Source organism: Lontra canadensis, unplaced genomic scaffold (assembly GCF_010015895.1).
Source record: "Lontra canadensis isolate GAN:19392208 unplaced genomic scaffold, GSC_riverotter_1.0 scaffold31, whole genome shotgun sequence".
Lineage (NCBI taxonomy): Eukaryota > Metazoa > Chordata > Mammalia > Carnivora > Mustelidae > Lontra > Lontra canadensis.
The window spans coordinates 1,416-20,245 of record NW_022631025.1 but is presented as its reverse complement, the minus strand read 5'-3'; the positions used below and the strand labels follow the sequence as shown (position 1 = coordinate 20,245).

Genomic DNA, 18,830 nt, shown 5'->3' with positions numbered 1-18,830 from the left:
GCAGGCATGACTCAGTTGACTGCTCTGAATTAAAGAAAGAATATATTCTGAAAAATAAACTGAACGATTGACTTGTTCGCTAATGGCTCCTGAACACAATTAAACGCCACCATCCTTCACCACGAAATCCTGCCACTGACTGTATCTGACTTAGTTTAAGAACAAAGAGTCAAGCAGGCACCGTGTATGCACAGCAGACACTGGGAAACCAGTGACAACCTCCAGCAAGAGATCTGAAGGCACTCAAGGAAAACCAAGAAGATGGACAAGACCAAGTGTCCAAGCGCACAGCCCGAGCCCTAGAGGAAAGTCCTCTCTGCGACCTGACAAATCCTGGTGCCGTTCCCAAACACACGCTCTGACAACAACCTAAGAAGCTGGAAAACTCCTAATCACATGGTCCTGACGAGATGACCGGAGACCTTGAGGAGTTCTACTTGCCAAAGGCAGAACGTTCAGCCTAAGAAACTAGATGAATTTTAACTCAACCGTCATTTGACTTTTTTTTCTGTATTAATCATCTAACGTCATCTAATACGTTACTATGAAATAATAAAAAGGAGAACATTTTACTGAAGAAATTTATTTTTACTAGTGATTTACATTCATTTTTGAAAAGCTGAGAAAAGAGCTAAACAAGGAAGTCTCTTCATCTTTGAAAGTAGATGCCTGAATGTATTCCTCCCAGGGGACAAAAAAGGCGACAGTAAAAACATAACCTTTCGTGGGGGCCCCTGGGTGGCTCCGTTGGTTGAGCACCCAACTTCTGATTTCGGCTTGGCTGAGCGTCAGGCTCTGCACTCAGCAAGGAGTCTGCTCAGGGCCCCTAAAAATCCAAACCCAACTTAAATTTCAAACTCACTGCAACAGCAAGGTACAGAACACATGCAGGCTACGCTGCCATTTTTGTAACAATAGCAGGAAAACGTATGTACAGAAGTCGTTTGCATTCGCTGAAAAACGTCCCTGGAGGAATCAGGAAGGAACTACTCACAGCAGTCGCTCCTTAGTAGCTGCCTTTTGCGGGGGGAGGGGGGGGCTGCGATAACGGTGGGGGAGGAGACAACTTCCACTCTCTGTGAACCTTCTGAAGCTCACATCATGGGCTGAATTATTCAATCAAAAATACTAACTTAGGGGGCACCTGGGTGCCTCAGTGGGTTAAGCCTCTGCTTTCAGCTCAGGTCAAGATCCCAGGGTCCTGGGACTGAGCCCCTCATCGGGCTCCCTGCTCAGCGGGAAGCCTGCTTCTCCCTTTCCCACTCCCCCTGCTTGTGCTCCCTCTCTCGCTGTCTCTCTCTGTGAAAAGAATAAACAAAAATATTAAAAAGAAAGAAAGAAACCGTGCACTAAGGATCCCGCGTCTGGAAGCACACTCCAGTCCGGGGCAGCCACACACCGAGCTGACTGGGCTATTTTACAGGCTCTGGGAAAACTGGTTTTGAAGAGTTGAAACTTTTCTTTTCCATGACTTGATTCAGCAATAAATCTGCTATTTTCTCAAATTAACTCCCAAGCAGAAGCCAAGGCCACACATGCAAATAAAATCCCCTAGAAAGAAATGCTTTTAAGAAAGCAATTTTTTTAGCCTCAGCAAGCAAATCATAGAAGTTCTTGTTGATGAGATTACAACAAACAACCCATAAAAAATGTCTTCTTGCCTAGCTCTCGAATACTACTTATCTAGGAGATAATTCCTCACCAGTAACAACCAGGCAGACAACCGTGTCTACACTAGACTAAAGAGGGGGACTGACCGCTCTGCAAGTCTTTGGTCCTGCCATCAGGGCTGGCATCAGAGTACTTGGCTCCTCGTTATAAGGCTGGAATTCATGAGCTGTGTGACTGTGAGGAAGTCACATAACCTCTCTGAACCTTCCACGCCGCTTCTGAAGGACTGGGATGCTGGAACACAAGACATCTCAGACCTGTTCCAGCTTAAAATACTGGAGCAGCTACTCTGTTGTCTGTTTCCAATACCAATGACTTAATAACACTAAGCTAGCTACGGAGCCCAGAAAGGTTCTCCCTTCAATAAAAACACCTTCACTGTTTCAGACAGACACACACAGGCAGAGGCTGAGACGTGGAAACTCGGACAGAAGACAGAAGAGATCTCCCAGGCTCTATTTTCCCCACAAGCTGCCATGTGGAAGCCAGAATGTTACGTCCAGGACTATCTTCACGTGAACCATCATTTAACAACATTTTCCCTGAGGACTCGGAGTTGGGGACTTTGTCGTGTTTGGAACCACACTCATCCTCAGACCCAGCTGGTCGCCAATGACCCTCTTCCTTCCAGAAAGAGCCTCATCAGTGATCCTTCGCCGCCTCCCACCCCATCCGTCCTGTCTCCCTTCCCGCAGGAGGCGGCTGCCCAGCTGGAGCCATCCCCCGGCCCACTCACAGCAAGCCTCGAGCCAGGGTCTGGGCTCCCAGCGGAAGGTGGGCAGAGCCAGTGCAACACCCGTGCCTGCCTCGAGGGCTACTGCAGCCGCGCGGCCTGCTCCTGCACGCCGGCCCCGCCCACTCACCCTCGCGGACAAACACAAGGACGGTGGGCTCGGCGCTGGAGGCAGGGCACGGGGACGAAGTCGGTTCCTGCACGACTGAAGAGCAGGGCCATCTGCGGCAGGGCCCGTCCCCTTCAACAGGCAAGTGTGACAGAAACAAACCGGGTCTCCTCGTGCCACGGTCCTCGGGGCGCCTACGAGAGCAGCTTGGGCTCCGCCGGGCTGACGAGCTGGCCCTGGGCAGCAGGTCCTTTCCTCCGCGAGGACCAGGGCCCCTCCCAGGCAGATGCACCCACCCCACGCCAGTTCGCCCCGGATCTCGTTTCCGAGGAGCTCTGAAACTGCGCTGAGTCCGTCGTGAGACGCGGGTGATGGTGTGAAGGAGACAGCGGTACGTACCGAACGTGCCGTAGAATCCTCTGGGCCCGCAAGTGCCCACGCCGTACTTCTTCAGAGACGCCAAAGCCGCCGCCTTCGTGGGAGAAAAGTCCGGTCTCAGTGCTTTGTCTCCAGGGCTCACAACCGACGCTCCTTACGCGTGAGCCCCGCCCAGCACCCCCGCCACCAGCCATGCCCCTCGCTCCCTCAGAAGCGTGGCGATCGGACGGGACACGAGGAGCGGGCCCGTGCGAAGATGGAGGGACAGACCTTAAGACGTGGAAAAGCGGCATTAGTCTGGTCAGCCAGACACGGCTGACTCGAGGCCTTTACGCTTTCTGGCATTTCTGGGCAGAAGCCTTTCCCCCGACCGGCTCGCCGCCTCCGGGGCACAGAGCCCCTTCCGAGCCACAGCTCCGACTGAGCCGGGGGCTGGCTCACAGGGCCGCCAAGCCGCACCGCACACCGACTGCCCGTCTGCCAGGAGCGAGCGACGGCCAGTGGCCAGCAGAGGGGCCCTGCCCACGCGCTGCTCCGCGTCTTCTCTCCTGCCCGGCTCTGTGGGTCACGGGCGGGTCCGCACAGCACCCACTTACCTTGACCCGAGCGTCATCCAGCAACCCCAGGAAATTAAAGGAGGCGAAGTTGACACATTTCTTTCCGTTCACCACAATGTTGTGGCTGGGGGGGCTGGGGAGAGAGAGGACAGGGGCAGATGTGAGCAGACACTCCCATTCCAGGGCACGCGCTGTCACATCACCCTGGGGCCACCCGACACAGGGCTGATGTCACGGACCCTGGCCGCGCGCCGGTCTCCTGGCTCTCCGCTCAACCTAACCGATGAATCGTTTCAGATTTACTTATTTCTAGACAGCGTGTGAGCACACAGGCGGGAACGGGGGAGAGGCAGCGGGAGGCAGAGAATCCCCAGCGGACTCGGAGCTGAGCGCGGAGCCTAACGCAGAGCTTGACCTCATGACCCTAAAACCATGACCCGGGCCTTAATCAAGAGTCAGCCGCGTCGCCGACGGAGCCACCCAGGCGCCCTCTTCTCGTTACTTTTGGAGTGTAAAATTAGGAAGTGGTATTGATGAATCAGCCCCTAGTTTTCTTATCGGGCTAACCTGTAGTACTTAAAAAAGAACAACAAACAAGTGAGCTGTAAGTCCAACACAGATAAATGGCAAATCTTTGATTTTAGAACTCCTTGAGGAAGAAGTAGCTAAATGAAATGAAGGCCCTGGGGAAAAATGTGGAATAAGACAGAGATGAAGGAAACATAAAAACATCAAAATCAAAAGCAAGAATGGGCACAAAAGGTTTGGCTTCACAGTTAAATAGCTTGAAAATACATGTTAATCCAGAAAGCCCCAACAGCGGTCAGCGGGCTCGGTCTCCTAGTCCCACGGTCAGCGCTGGAATACTGCGAAACAAGGATCCCGCCCCAGCCCCGGGGAGGAATAAAGCAACAGGGTGGCCACTTGCCCAGGAGCCCAGGTCTCAGCTAGGCTGGGACCGGAGACGGGCTCTTGAGACGACCACTAGTGCTCTGCTAATGACACTCCCACAGGAGACCGGGAAACCCTGCTCTCGGGCCAGGTTCCAAGCACTGGTTTTCCGGGAGAGAAACAGATGATGCCGGGCAACCTGGGAAGGAAGGGCATCACCACCGGGAGCAGGCAGACCCGCACGGCCGGCGGGAGGCCTCCGGGAAGAGAATGTGGGGCGCGCCTGCATCCCGGCTCCTCCTGGTTCTGGAGTTCGGGGAAGCTCCCTTGACCCGCGAGTGTCCTTCATCCACGGAGTCGGGAGAAAACCCGCCTCTCCGGAGAACGGCTCTGAACTGGCCCCGAAGGGGTGCTCCCTAAATAGTCCTTCCTTCTTCCCTACGGCCTCCAGCGCTTCTCCTTCCAACCACCTGCTCTGACCCTGAAGCCGCCGGGTCATTCAGTGGCCTTCTCTGGGTTCCCGCTCCTGCCGGCACGGGGGCGCCGGCGCTTGGAAAGAGAAAAGACGGAGCCCTGTGGGGACGAGTCTGTAGTCAAGGCTGCTGGGAAAGTCAAGGCCGTTCTACAAAAACGAATAAGCAAAAACAAAACAAAGTGAAACAAAAACACTAACAGAGAAATCAAACCATCCAGGAAAAGTACAGCCGAAACCGCTGAGCACAGCTGAGAAGCTGTCCGGAGGCAGCATGACGTAGGAGCCGGGGACCTTGTTCCTGTCGGCACCTGAGCAGGGAAGGAGCAGCTGCGGCAGACACGGAAGGTTCCCACCGTGCTCCGCGCAGCTTGGCAGGGACGTCACACCCGGCCCTCACCACGGAACAGCCGAGGCCGGGACCCTTCAGGACCTCCCGCCGATGCAAACACAGCCAAGCTAGAAAGACAGCTCCACGAGGAAGGAAGGCATCAGAGGACAGAAGGTGGGAAAATAAAACCCTTCCCACCCAAAAGCCACAGCCTCGCCATTAGTGAGAGTCAGTAATTAGAAAGTGAACTTAGAGACACGGAGGACAGTGTTTCAACAGGAGGAGACCAGGATCACAGCAGCGCACGAACGCTGGGCTGGGCAGCAGCGTGAGAGCAATTCCCTAGAGCAACGAGAGCCTCCAGAGCCCAAGAGAACTGCGTGCACACAAGCACCCGGCGGATGCCCCACAGCTGCCAAATCACACACACTTCTTTTTCTACGGAGCAGAAGAGAGTTGGACAAACACACACAAAGAGTTGGATAATATGCTAAAAAATATTTTACCATATTAAAAACCTAGAAGATACTGTGGAAGAGGTAACAAAAGAAAACGTGGAAGGATGTGCTTGCGACGCCGTGGAGTATGGACAAGTCCTCGCACACACAGAGTGAGACCAAGATGGATGAATCGGAGCCACAATTAAGAATGTAGTTGGGGAGCCGGGGGGGCTCAGTCTGTTAGGCATCCGGCCCTTGGTCTCAGCTCAGGTCTTGGTCGCAAAGTCGTGAGTTCAGGCCCAGTGTTGGGCCCTGCGCTGTGTGTGGAGCCTACTTAAAAAGAGAGACAGGGAGAGACTCTGGTTCGGTGACGACACCACAGACAAAGCTGGCAGACGGGCAACACTCCGCACGTGACCGAACCACAGACGCCATCGCTGTTTCTGAAGGAAGGAGAACTGTGCTGATGAAACGGGGGGCGTTTTCTCGTGATCTCACCATGTCTGAGCTCACACCGAGCGAGCAGTTCCACGAGGCATCTCGCACACGCACTTCTGTCGCACTACGCTGCGCAACGAAGCAGAAAACCTAACAGAAATCCTAACCTCTCCGCCCAAGCCCTGCTGTGCGCTCTGCGCCGTGGGTCACGGACCACAGGGGCGCGCCGACAGGACTCCTCTCTGCGGCCAGGAGCCCCGTGTCGTGCAGGGCGCTCCCGCGTCACGGCCGAGCTCCCCCGACAGCTTAGTGTCTCCCAGACTTCAAGTTCTGACACCGACTCTCTCCCTGGACCGAACTCCTCCTTCCCCCGACGGAGCCGCATTTCTAAGCGCCAGCCCCAACCACCCACAGGCAGGAACCTGGCGGAGGGAGGCTCAAGCCTCAGTCCCTGCAGCCTCTGCTCACTGGCCGGGAGGACTCCGGGCCTCTCCCCGCCGGCCGCGGGTCTCCCTGCCAGCGGCGCTCACAGCTCTACCGAGGAGCCGCGGTGAGCGCGGCCAGGACCGGTTCACAGGCACAGAGGCAAGGAGGTCCCGCCGACAACAGCTCTCCGGGGCCCTGAGGTTCTCCCCAGCTCAGAGATGGGACGACGGGAAGGACGCGAACGTGTGCTGGACGCGGACGCACAGAGCACGCGCTGAGAGCGGCCGCGGAGGGACGTCTGCGAGGCACGCGGGATCCAGGCTCATCAAGACGCGCCGCAGTGCAGCGAGAGCGGGTGACGACACGAAGAGGCGTTCACAGGACGAAAACCCCGGCAGCTCCAAAGCAGATGACATGATACGCAAAGACCCAAATACTCAGAAAAATACAAAATAAAACAATGCTGCCCAGCAGGGCTGTAGGGAGCTGGGTCCCCATATCCCAATGCAGGGGAGCGGAGACCCGTGCACCACCAGGTAGGGAAGCCCCACGGAATGAGGCAGGCGTGCGTCCGGACCCACTGCAGGCCCCAGAGGCTCACGCAGCTGCTCAAGGGGCCGGTCATCGCCAGATCTTGTGTGGCGGCGGGGTGGGGGCAGCTGAGGGACCCAACACGAGCACAGCGGCTAAGGACACAACGGAGGCCGACACAGCAGGCAGGGGGAGGGAGCGAGAAGCACATCCCGCCCTCCCCATCTCGTCTGTGCCGCGTGAGATCTCTTCGTTACCCCTAACGCCAGCTAGCGTCCGTCTCACTGCTGGTTCGTCTGCCCCAAAGGAGCTGCGATCCTGATCCGTGTATGTGCCCAGCACACTCCTGCGACATGGCGGGCACCCAAAGAGATGTTCGGGACGGTGGGAGTGAGTAACTAAGCATCAGAAAGAAGTCCGGAGCACACAATTAAAAACACGTTCACAAAACGTTAACATGTATTTCCATAGGTAGTGTGACAGTTAACACTGGGAAACCGCACGGAAGCAGACCTTGGGGTGCTGGGGGGAGGCTGGGGGGGAGGCTGGAGGGGCGGCTATGGGAGAGGCGGCTGGAGGGGAGGCTGGGGAGAGGCTGGAGGGGAGGTTGGTGGGGAGCAGCACGGCTCTATGCCAGGCACGAGAAGAACTGGGGATTCCAGGCCCCTCCCAGAGGAAGCGATCTTCAACTGCAGCCCCTAACCGGGAGAGAGGGGCACAGCGTCTCCTACGAGAGACCCACCAGCCCTGCAGCTCAGCCACGGAGAAGCCCTCACCGCCCTGGACTCTCGCTTGCCCCCAACAAACCTTCACTAAACAGCCCCTGCCAACAGCCTCCTCCCTCAGATAACGGCATTCCGCTCCCTTGTTTGTTGGACTTGCCTACATTTAGCCCCAACTTGCTGGTCCCAAGTTGTCATTTTTATTCCCAAATCAACCCATTTTTACTGGTAAAAGTGACTACTTTTACGGTTAACAACACGTGCATATTAAGAATACAAAGCATCACTGCAGTAACGCAGACACAGAGGACATGAAGCCATGACTGCAGTTCGGTGGAGTGTCTCAGGGGCGGCCGAGTGGGGGCTGGGGGAGGACGAAAGGGACCAGGTGTAAAACACCGACCGGAGTGGGACGGAGGACAGGGTCAGCACCTGCGTCCGCACGGCCCCACGTGGAGACACGAAGACGGAGCCTCCACCGCGTCAGAAGACGCGCCTCGGGCAGAGCTGAGCGAGAAGCGGGACCCAAGTAAGCGCCGCCTGCGGGGAAACACGAGCCCGCGTGTGCGCGTCACACACGTGTGTACCTAAAGGCGTGTGTCACGGCAACCCGAGAAGCTGCGCAGGCCAAGTCCCTCGGACACAGCGAGGAGGAGGACAACTGCTAAGGGACGATAACCACAGCTCACTCAGTTTCAGGAACTCACTGAAGACGGGTTTGGGACTAAAAATCCAGGCTCAAGACAACCAACAGCGCGACCCACGCAGACCTGTTCGGGGGCAGCGGAGGGTCACTCACGCGTCCTCCGGGCGGCGCAGCCCCTGCTCGACTGGAAGCTGAAGGCGGCCCCCAACGTGTGACAGGGCTGCGTGACTTACCGACGCGCAGCCGGGGCGGGTGGGGCAGCTGCTCTGCGCCCCGTCCAGGCGAGCCTTACCCCGGCTCTTCGGGAGCACAGGGCACGGGGACACGGCCACGGGGCGGTCATCTTAACTGGCGCCTTCTGCGGGCCGGTGATCCTGACCAGCTAGCTACGCTGTCTTCTTCAGGGACGACCAGAACAAGCCTCTGGTCAGGGCACATGTTAACCTCCACAGGGCCCAGACCACGGAGCCCTGGCGAGGCCACGGCACGGGCACGAAACTGCAGGGCCAGAGACGGAGTCACGTTGTCAGCGTGCCTACCACACGGTGACTAGGAGGAGGGCAAGGCCGATTGTATCGGACACGTGACCCGCACCAGCAGCGGGAAAGGAAAAGAAACAAAACTCACATTTCAACATGCAGGTCAAGAATCCCAAACAGCAGCCAAACCAACCAGCAACGTATAAGAACCAATCAAACAGCCTTATTCCGGGAATTTACGAATTAGTTATGAATAGGAAGACCTACCAGTGGCCTCTGGTAAACAGAATGAACAAAACCCGTCCGCCTGCGGTTCCTTCTAGTGGGACTTAAGACGTCTCCAAGGTCTAACCATCAGATGCTACCGAGCCCAGGACGTGGGGAGGGACGACTCCTGGCAAATGGACAGGTTGTCCGTGAGAAGTCACAGACCAGAGAGCCGCACGTGAGCCGGCAGCGAGCGGCTCAGCCGCGGCTCCTGGAAAACGACCCCCCACCCTGGGGAACAGTTCCCGGTGAGCACGAGGGCAGCTGGAAATCGGGTGAGCAGCAGCCACCCGCTCCAAACCCCTCCTGCTCTGCAGAAAGACAGACGTCCCCCCTGGAAAAGCCCGAGTGTAACTATGAGTCCTGCGGACAGCTGCGGCACGGCGCCGTGCGGAAAACAGGACCCGAGTGCAAATGCACGTGATGAAACCTGGGACACTGAGCCCTCCTGGGACAAAGGAGGACACCTGCAGGATCTCGGTCAGGGAAGGATTGCAAAACCAACACGGAAGCACAAGCAACAAAAGAACAAAACAGACAACTGGACTTCGTCACAACGAGAAACACCTATGCCTCCACATACACTGCAGAGAAGCGACAAACCCACAGAATGGGGAACATCTGCATGTCGTATTTTTGATAAGGGACCGGGATCCAAGATACACCAAGTGCTTTGTAACTCCATGATGAAAAAACAAATAACCCAATTAGAAAATGGGCAAGTGACGTCAGTGGGTTATTCTCCAGAATAGACGTGTAAGCGGCCGATCAGCGCATGAAAAGGTCTCAGCGTCACTGGTCACCAGGAAATGCAAATCCCAGCCACGGAGGGTGCCACTCCCCACCCAGCAGGATGGTCCCAATGAAAGACAGTGTTGGCCAAGACAGGGAGAGATCCCAACTCCCATGTGTTGCTGGTGGGAATGGAAATGGTCCAGCCACTCTGGAAGACAGACTGGTGGCTCCTCAAAGTAAGTTCCCACAAACCTCAACGATTTCACGCTCAGGTGTACATCCAGGAGAAACAAAAACGCATGTCTGCAGAACTAACGTGCACACAGGGCCGCCAGGGTGGCTCCGTCGGTTAAGTGTCTGCCTTTGGCTCAGGTCTTGACCCCGGGATCCTGGGACGAAGCCCCTGGAGCCAGGCTTCCTGCTCAGTGTGGAGTCGCTTCTCTGCCTCCCTCTGCCCTTCCCCCACTCATGCGTGCACTCTCTTTCTCTAATAAAATCTTAAAAAAAGGTGAAATTAAATTAAAAAAGTACACAAATACTCATGGGAGTTTATGAACTCATATAATTTCTCTCCTTTCATATACTAAGGTGGAAACAACCCTAATGCCCATCAACTGATGAATGAGGCAAGTATGATACCTTCAGAGTGAAATACTGTATTATTCAGACACAAAACTGACACAAGCTACTAGGACATGGACAAACCTTGGAAATGTGATGCTACATGAAAGAAATCAGACACAAAGGGCCACATACTGCACGAATCCTTTAAAGTCCAAAACAGGCAAACACATGGAGAAAGTAGGTTAGTAGGTGTCGGGGGAAAGTAGATGGGGAACGGGGGCGTGGGGGCGAGTGAGCGTGGGTGTGCAATTTCTTTCTGGGGTGATAAAAATATTCTGGGGGTGCCTGGGTGGCTCAGTGGGTTAAATCTCTGCCTTCAGCTCAGGTCATGATCCCAGGGTCCTGGGATAGAGCCCCACATCGGGCTCTCTGCTCGGCGGGGAGCCTGCTTCCCTCTGTCTCTCTGCCTCTCTGCCTGCTTGTGATCTCTGTCTGTCACATAAATAAATAAAATCTTAAAAAAAAAATACTCTGAAATGAGACAGTGGCAATGGTTGCACAACTCTGTGAACATACTAAAACCCACTCAATTGTGGTGAATTAAAAGACTGAATTTCACGATCTGTGGATTAGATCAATACGGCCATTATTGAAAGGAAAAACCTCTCCAAGTTAAGTAAATTCACTTACTCTTGTGTTGACCCAGTACCGAATGAACAGCACTAGTGCGTTCACTGAAAAGTAGCTACATTTTTTTCTAAAGATTCTTATATATTTGACAGAGAGAGAGATCACAAGTAGGCAGAGAGGCAGGCAGAGAGAGAGAGAGGGGGAAGCAGGCCCCCTGCCAAGCAGAGAGCCCGATGTAGGGCTCGATCCCAGGACCGAGACCATGACCTGAGCCGAAGGCAGAGGCTTTAACCCACAGAGCCACCCAGGGGCCCCAAGACAAGCAGTCTTTATGAAGAAAATTACACGGCTTTACTGTAGGACAAGGAAGACCAGAGTGACACCCCGGGCACACGGGGGTTTTCCCACGAGTCCACATCAGCGCACTGCCGGTCACAACCCGACCTCATTTGTCGGTCAACGTGCTCAGTTAAACAAGCTCACACCGAGGAACCAAACTGCAAGTAGCCACGCAGTTCGGAAGGACAAGGAGGTGAAGGGCTCGCTCTAGTCCAGGCCTGTTCTTAAGCTGTGCTATTCAGGTGAAGTTCTGGCACCGGGGAGAGACAGACACGCCGGCAGAGGAGAAACAGAGCCAGAAACAGACCTGTTAGAAGGGCAGGCACTCTACAGAAAAAGGGACATTTCTACTCAGGAGGCCAACAATGGACAAGTCAATGCATGCTGGGACAGCTGACCGCCGTACCGACATGGGCACATTTGACCTCGGGGGGCAGGGAAGGACTTCTTAACCACGGCACCGCTGATGAGTAAGTCCGAGTGCAGAACGCCTTAAAGTTCATGACCACAGCAATGCAGGAGTGAAGGATGCAAAACCTCCTTTCCATCAGCGCAGGAGCAGAAGGACACACTCAGAGAAAGATGCTGCATCATCTTTTTAGACAAAATACTCAATCATCTCATGGCGTCAAGGATATGCGTTAAAAGTATAAATAGAGGGACACCTGGGTGGCTCAGTGGGTCAAGTGTCCGACTCTTGATTTCGGCTCTTGACCGCTGGGTCTTGAGTTAGAGTCCCACACCACGCCATGTGCTCAGCGTGGAACCTGTTGAGGGTTCTCTGTCTCCCTCTGTCCCTCTCTGCTCTTGGGCACGCTCTCTCTTTCCCTCTCTAAAATAAAGAAATTAATCTTTTTTGTAAAAGGTTTAAATGTAAGTGAAAGACATCCACCAACTTCATGGAAATGGTCGTCCTTTGTGGGTGGTAAGAGTAAGTGGTAGATGGGAAGGCGTTTCTTAGCTGTAACTGGAACGTTTTATTTCTTTCTTAAGGCAGATTTGAAATAAAGGTAGCAAAACGTGAATGCCTATTTATCCTGGATGGTGGGTATACGTGGGTCGGGTACTTCCTATAAACTTAAAACACTTCTTAATTTAAGAAAGAGCCCGTGGTAAAGCAAAGACAGGCCACAGAAGAACTAAACCCAAAGACAGATCAGACCTTGGAACAAGCGGGGAGAGAGGCAGCCCAAGGAAGGTCAGTGCAGAACTCCAACTGTCAGAGTCAAGTGCTGCTGGCCGTGCTGCCTCGCTAAGCAGAGGCGTGACCGCACTACCCACATCTGGCTGGAAGGTAACCCACCACCGAGCCACAATCCGAAGCCATGAAGCTGAGAAAAAGCAGGAGCACTGCTTTTCATTCCGAGTCTGTCTCCCTGTTTGAGGTCCTACAGGAGCATGTATGATTTCGGTTTTGTTTTTTTAATGGAAGAAAGGGACAAACTGCAATGCCCAAACTAGAGACCGTAGAACTGTCCGTACGTCCTTAGCAGAGTCCTACGTCGGGCACGGAAACAGTTTCTGAGCCTCCGAGATCTCTCACTGTTGTGCTTCTGCTAGACACGCACATGAACCTCTGCGGCTTTGGCGAGCACACCTACAGGGGAGCAAGTACACACCCTTCGAGAAGCAAAGCGCTTTACCCGGAAACGACGTTGTAGTTGAGCGCAGGATGGTCTCTCGAGACGGGAGGAACAAGAGGTTCCGGCTGCCACTCTTCAATCAACTCTTCCTTTTCCTACGGGAGACGGAAACAAAATACAGCAGGTGCCGGTCACCGGACAGTGACTGTTTTGCTCCCACACTCCCGTTAAAAGCAACCAGTAAGTTCCTTATCTGTCCCTGAACAGCAGCCCGCGAGGCCACGTCACGCACACTGTCCGCCTGTGACCCGGGGCCAGATGTCAGAAGCCTCTCAGGACCCCCTCGCATTCAAGAGACTGCAGACCCGTAAAACCGAAGGACACTGCATCTATGTTGCCAGAAGTCAAGCTTTAAAAACAGTTTCTTTTCTTCCACAGCTTTTAGGGTAGGATGTCCGGGATTACTAAGTCTTGCTAAGTTCAGCTTTCAGAGGACGACTCTGAAGTTACGTCTGGTCACTGTCTAAGAAATGCAGCATGTGCGGACTCCAGCTTCAGCAACAAAAACTCGAAATACCAGGGTGAGCAGCCGCTTACCAGGCTGAGCTAGAAACCAGCCACGTGACCCTTCACAAGTTCTGAAATGCCGAGGGAAGAAGCGCAGACAGGACCTCTGCCCGGATGGCCCAATCCTACTGCAACGCTATCCAGAGTTCCACGGCACGCTAATCCCACAAGGCAGTTGGAACAAAACGGTGGGGGAGGGCAGGATCTGTGGTCAAGGTGAGGGCGTCTCTCCAGACAGGTCCAGCTACCCACTGGCCTGAAGGCTACGTGAAGTCGTGGAGAAGACACGCCCTGCTCTGCTTCAGCCCGGCTGCCCAAATACACCTGCCCTAAGAACCGGAGGCTTCATGTCCTCTGGGGGGCCCTGCCTGTCCTACAGTGAACACGAACGAGCAGGACGGCGGCAGCCAGTCAGCGCAGTGTGGGACGTGACCACCGCGCTGCTGCCTCAACTCCGCCCCTGTCCACGCTGCGCCAGCGCTGCCCTGTGCACCGGAGCTGCAGACATTTTCATGGAAAAACCGTTCCCACAGTCGCGGGTCTCTCTGAGCATCCTGGCCCAACGCTGCAGGGGCTGGGGAGGGAAAGGGCCCGAGGGACGGAAACCGCGGTGCGGTCAGAGCTGCTCTTCCCTCCCGCACTGGGGTGACTTTCCTAGGTGCTCCCACTGAAGGGGAGGACGAGCTTCTTCTCCACAAGCCCCTCATCCTTCCGGTGAATGGGACGCCACGTGGGCAGTGCCGCAGTCCCCTAGACACTTCTGCTTCCTAAGGTTGCCCGGCTTGGGCTTGGGCTGGGTCCCTTACCACAGAGAAATTCAGTTTGGGGTGGGGAGGTGGGAGGACTGTTTCCTACTCTGAATTTCCTTCTCGAAGAACCCAGGGAAAACCATTTGGGTTTCAGAACCAGTGGTGTTCCTCCTGAGCCGCTCACGTCACCCTGGCCGTGGATCATCGAAATCCTGTCGCTGCCCAGGCTTCCCTCCTACCATCTGCCCTAACACTGCGGCTTCCCTAACGCAGTGCAGCCTTCTGTGGCGGGGTGCCCCTCTGGGTGGCTACTTTACCCCTGGCTTCTCCACGTTCTGCTTCCCTGATATTTCCTTTCCCTCGATTGTTTACACAACAGAAAATATTTTAACATATATAGGTGAGCCGCCACCAGTACTTTTTGGAAAGATGGACCAACTGTAATCACACAGTGAATAATGAAAGATTTAATTTCTTACCTTGACTGTAAGATCAGATCGTTCTTGTAATTTGTACGTTTTAGAGAACAGAAGTCTGATTATCCAGAGAATTAGAATGCCTTCCAAAATAAGGTGGTAAGCAGGAGCCTAAGAATGAGTCAAAAACCAAAAAAGAAATGAAATAAACACTTACAAAATCTGCACATAAATTGCGATGCACTCATATATCGCTTCCATGACCTTAAACCTATTGCTTCTTAAGATTTATTTTCAGGGCGCCTGGGTGGCTCAGTGGGTTAAAGCCTCTGCCTTCGGCTCAGGTCATGGTCCCAGGGTCCTGGAATCGAGCCCCGCATCGGGCTCTCTGCTCAGCGGGAAGCCTGCTTCCCCATCTCTCTCTGCCAGTCTCTCTGCCTACATGTGATCTCTGTCAAATAAATAAATAAAATCTTTTAAAAAAAGGAAGATTTATTTTCAAAACTCCTTTCATTTCTACTCATTCCTTTCCCCATTTCTAGTAGCAATTTCTCCTTCACACGAAAAATTTTTGATACCACAGCTTTAACACCTCCATAGGAACGAAATCTAATTCTTAAAATAAAACCGCATGTAGCAGCCCAGCACGTGGAACGGTATAAAGACCAGATCGGTCGGATACTGCACGTTTCTACTGGTGGGAAGGGACAGCAACCGGCCCGTCACAGCTCTGCGAGCCTTCTTCCGCCCCAGTGAAGCACGGATGAGTCCGGAGAGTTCTCTGACACTCAGTTTCCACAGCTCTTGGCGTTTTGCGCATCTTACTCTATTTTCCGTATCCCTGATGAGGCTCTTTAAATCCTTCTTGGAACACGGCTGAGAGAAAAAGACTTTATAAATGCCTAAAGGAATGGCAGTTTTTTCCCTACAGCAGTTCCCCAGAGGACGCAGCGTGTTCCACGTCAGCCGGCATGAAGACACCTCACGGAAACGGTCCATGCCAGGTCCTCCTTCCACTGTACGTTTCCAGGATGAAGGCTGGGCGGGCTTCTGTGTTTTGTACAACTAGACACACCAAGTGCGCATGGAAGATTCCAGACAGTGACTAAACCCCAGTCAGCTGCAGAGAGACCTACTCCAGTAAGCTGTCCGGGAAAGCCGCTTAAAAGAGGAATTTAGAACAGTAAACACAAGTTCTGTGCGAACGTCAGACGAAAAGAAAGTGAAGACGATTCACCACAGTTAAAAACAAAAACCCAGAATGTGGAGACGGGAAAATTGCAGACACACTGATCGGTTAACTCCTAAGTCCACACACAATTCTGTTTCCAACTACACACGTATGTTACATGCACACACTCGTGTTTCTGTTTTGGGTGTAGGACTCCTCCAACTCTGTGCCCAGCTGTAACAAAACTGGCGCAGCAACGGAAATCTCTCTCTGAGAAGACTTCTAAGTATACAGATTCCCCTTGAACACCATTCATTTAAGACTAAGGACGCCAGTCTGAACATTCTGTTGGTTTTCTTGGGACATGTGGGTGGCTCAGTCACTCGGGCGTCTTCCTTTGGGTCCGGGTCATGATCCCAGGGTCCCGGGATCTGGTTCTCTGTGTGTGTGTGTGGGGGGGTCCTTGCTCAGGGGGGAGCCTGCTTCTCCCTCTGATGCTCCCCCCCCCCCCCCCCCCCCCCCCCCCGCTCACACGCGCTCTCTCTGACAAGTAAATAAATAAAATCTTTAAGAAAAACACATTCTTTTGGTGCTCTCGGCACCTGTACTCCAGTAGGCATCTCGCTCTACAAAGAAATCGTCGCAAGAAAACCGGAATACTGACTGTCTAGTGCATTAATCAAGATCACAAATGCGGCTGCTTCTCCTGGAAATGCCCCATCCAAGAGGACGCCTCGCTCCTGACCCGCTGTCAGTCCTCACAACAGAAGCAGCAGCACAGAACACGAAATTGTTCATTTGTTTTAACTTTTTTACAAACGCCCACGTCAGGGGCTTTTATCTCCGTGACTGGAACGCGGACCGCAATGGCCACCGCGCGCCTCACGTCCGTTCCGTGAGCCGGATTTCGGAGGTTCCGAGAGGTCCCGCAGGGAAGGCGGCGGCGTCCCCCGCAGCAAGCAGCGGCGTCGAGGAGACCCGTGCTGCGCGGCCCCGGCCCGGGAGTTCCAGCCGCCGGTTTCCGGCGCCTCCCCCGCGCCGCCGCCGTCCCCCGCACAGCCACCGCGCGCAGGAGGCCGGTAACACGGTCCCGAGTCCCCGGCCCCTCCCCTGCTCCCGCCGCGAGGCTGGCGGGCGGCCGCCGCACCGACCCCGCGAGAACAGCGCGCGCGGGAAGCGCTCCCGGCCCGGGCGGCGGAGCTCGGCGGACGCCGGTGGGGCGAACGCTCGCTCCCAGCCCCGGTTCCGACGCACCTGCAGCCGCGGCCCTTCGGGAGGCGAGCGCGCCGCGCCCCGGAACCCGCGGGGAGGGCGCGTTCATGGGGCAGCAGCGGACACGCGGGGAGCGGCGACGACTCCGCATCCCGTCCCGCGGCCGCCGGGGCCGCTCGCGCCCACAGCAGCAAACAAACTCCGCACTCGGCTCCGTCCCCCCGTCCGCTCCGCGCCGCGGGCACCCCGCTCCCTGCGGCCGCCGGACCGAGCTCGCCCACGCAGCTTCGCCGCCCCGACCCGCCGCCCGTCCCCGCTCGGGAGCGCCGAGAGCAGTCTCGGCCCCGCGCCCGCCGCCCGTTTCCCTCCCGGCGCCGACGGCGACCCTCGGCTCCAGCGCCAGCCCGAGTCTCCCCGCGAGCCCGTCCAGCCGGGGACGCCGGAGACGCCGGGGACGCCGGGGTCGGCGCGCGGCGTAGCCGGCCTCGCCCGGGACCCGTCGGACCGGTAGGGCCCGGCGCGGTCGCGAGCCGCTCGGGCTCACCTCGTAGAGCGCCTGGACCATCTCCACCAGAACCCACTGCTCCGCGGCGGTCGCCATGGTCAGCCACCCGCGCTTCCTTCCGGAAGGCGGGTCGCAGCGACGTCACGCGGCGCGCGGCGCAGCCCGGTGACGTAAGGCCTGGGGGCGGGGCTGGCGAGCGGGGGGCACCGCCTCCCGGAGCCTGCGCGCTGGAGGAAGAGGGAGGCCTGGGCCGCAGAGTTGGTGGGAGTCGAGCTTCGGGTCTCCCCGGCGGCGGGGACAGGCGGGGCAGGTGCTGTGCGGCCGTGCGGGGGCGGGACCGGGGCCGGGCTCCCCGGAGGGCGGCTGACCGTAATGCCTGCCCTGCGCTCGCATGGCTGCTCGTCCCTTCTCCGGGACAGACGCAACCCCCGAAGGCACTTCCTGGAAGTCACAGAAATGCCCGGAAACCCGGAAGCCGCGCTGCGGCACGTGCGCGCTCTGCTCCGACGCCGGCGGGCGGGTCCTCCGGCCTGCGGCTTCCGGAGCCTCCGCGGGCGCTCGCGGCCGGCGGCCGGACGCGCCGGTGGGCGCCCCGCGGGCCTTCCTGCGCGGGCCGGACCCCGGGCCGGCCCTGCCTCGGAGCGCCGCGTCCCACGCGCGTCCCGTGCCGGTGTCCGGACGCACCACGCGCGGACCGGTCTGTGCCCCGCGGCCCCTCGGTCCGCGGCCGCGAGCCGGGCTCCGGCCCTCACTCTGACCCGGGCCGCCGCGCACCGGCCGCCGCGCACCTCGCTCCCGGGGCAGTGCGGCTGGCGGCCCCGGGGCGGAGCGGCCCTTCCCGCCGCGGGAAGCGCAGCCAGGCTCTGGCTCACCGACCCATGCTCCATCCTTCTGGAACTTTCCCCAGCTTATTGGCGATTAGAGGACGCCTCGCCGACTTCTCGTCTGGATGCTTCTGCTTGTCCGTGACGTTTAGCGACTTCTCTCGGCACGTGCCGCACTTCCAGGAATCACCTGTTTACATTCTTTGCCCATTTTTCGTTTGGTGATTTTCATCTTCTTACGGGTTTACAGGAGCGCTTTCTGCACGCCGAGTGTCTCATGGTTCCCGTCTCATCGGTGACATTTTGCCTTTGTTTTTTGGCTGTCCATGCGGTCTCTGTCGCACCTACCTTTTGGACTTCATGTCACATGTCACACTGTCCCTGACCGCCTCCGGACTCAGATCCGGTGGCGAAGCGCATCTCCGCGGGACCCGCGTGGTCCTC

The 18,830-nt window shown here is 56.3% G+C and overlaps 1 protein-coding gene across 1 annotated transcript in view; it reads right to left on the bottom strand.

The window, feature by feature from the left end:
• SPTLC1 (serine palmitoyltransferase long chain base subunit 1) overlaps positions 1-17,692 on the bottom strand; it is a 38,938-nt gene extending 21,246 nt beyond the window's left edge. Inside the window, exons 1-5 of the mRNA XM_032866708.1 lie at positions 17,602-17,692; positions 14,738-14,845; positions 13,003-13,097; positions 3,488-3,581; positions 2,913-2,985 (exon numbers count right to left, since the gene is read on the bottom strand). Coding sequence (XP_032722599.1) covers positions 2,913-2,985; positions 3,488-3,581; positions 13,003-13,097; positions 14,738-14,845; positions 17,602-17,658 — 427 coding nt within the window. The 5' untranslated portion in view covers positions 17,659-17,692. The remainder of the gene's footprint in view (positions 1-2,912; positions 2,986-3,487; positions 3,582-13,002; positions 13,098-14,737; positions 14,846-17,601) is intronic.
• Positions 17,693-18,830: the final 1,138 nt, after the last annotated feature.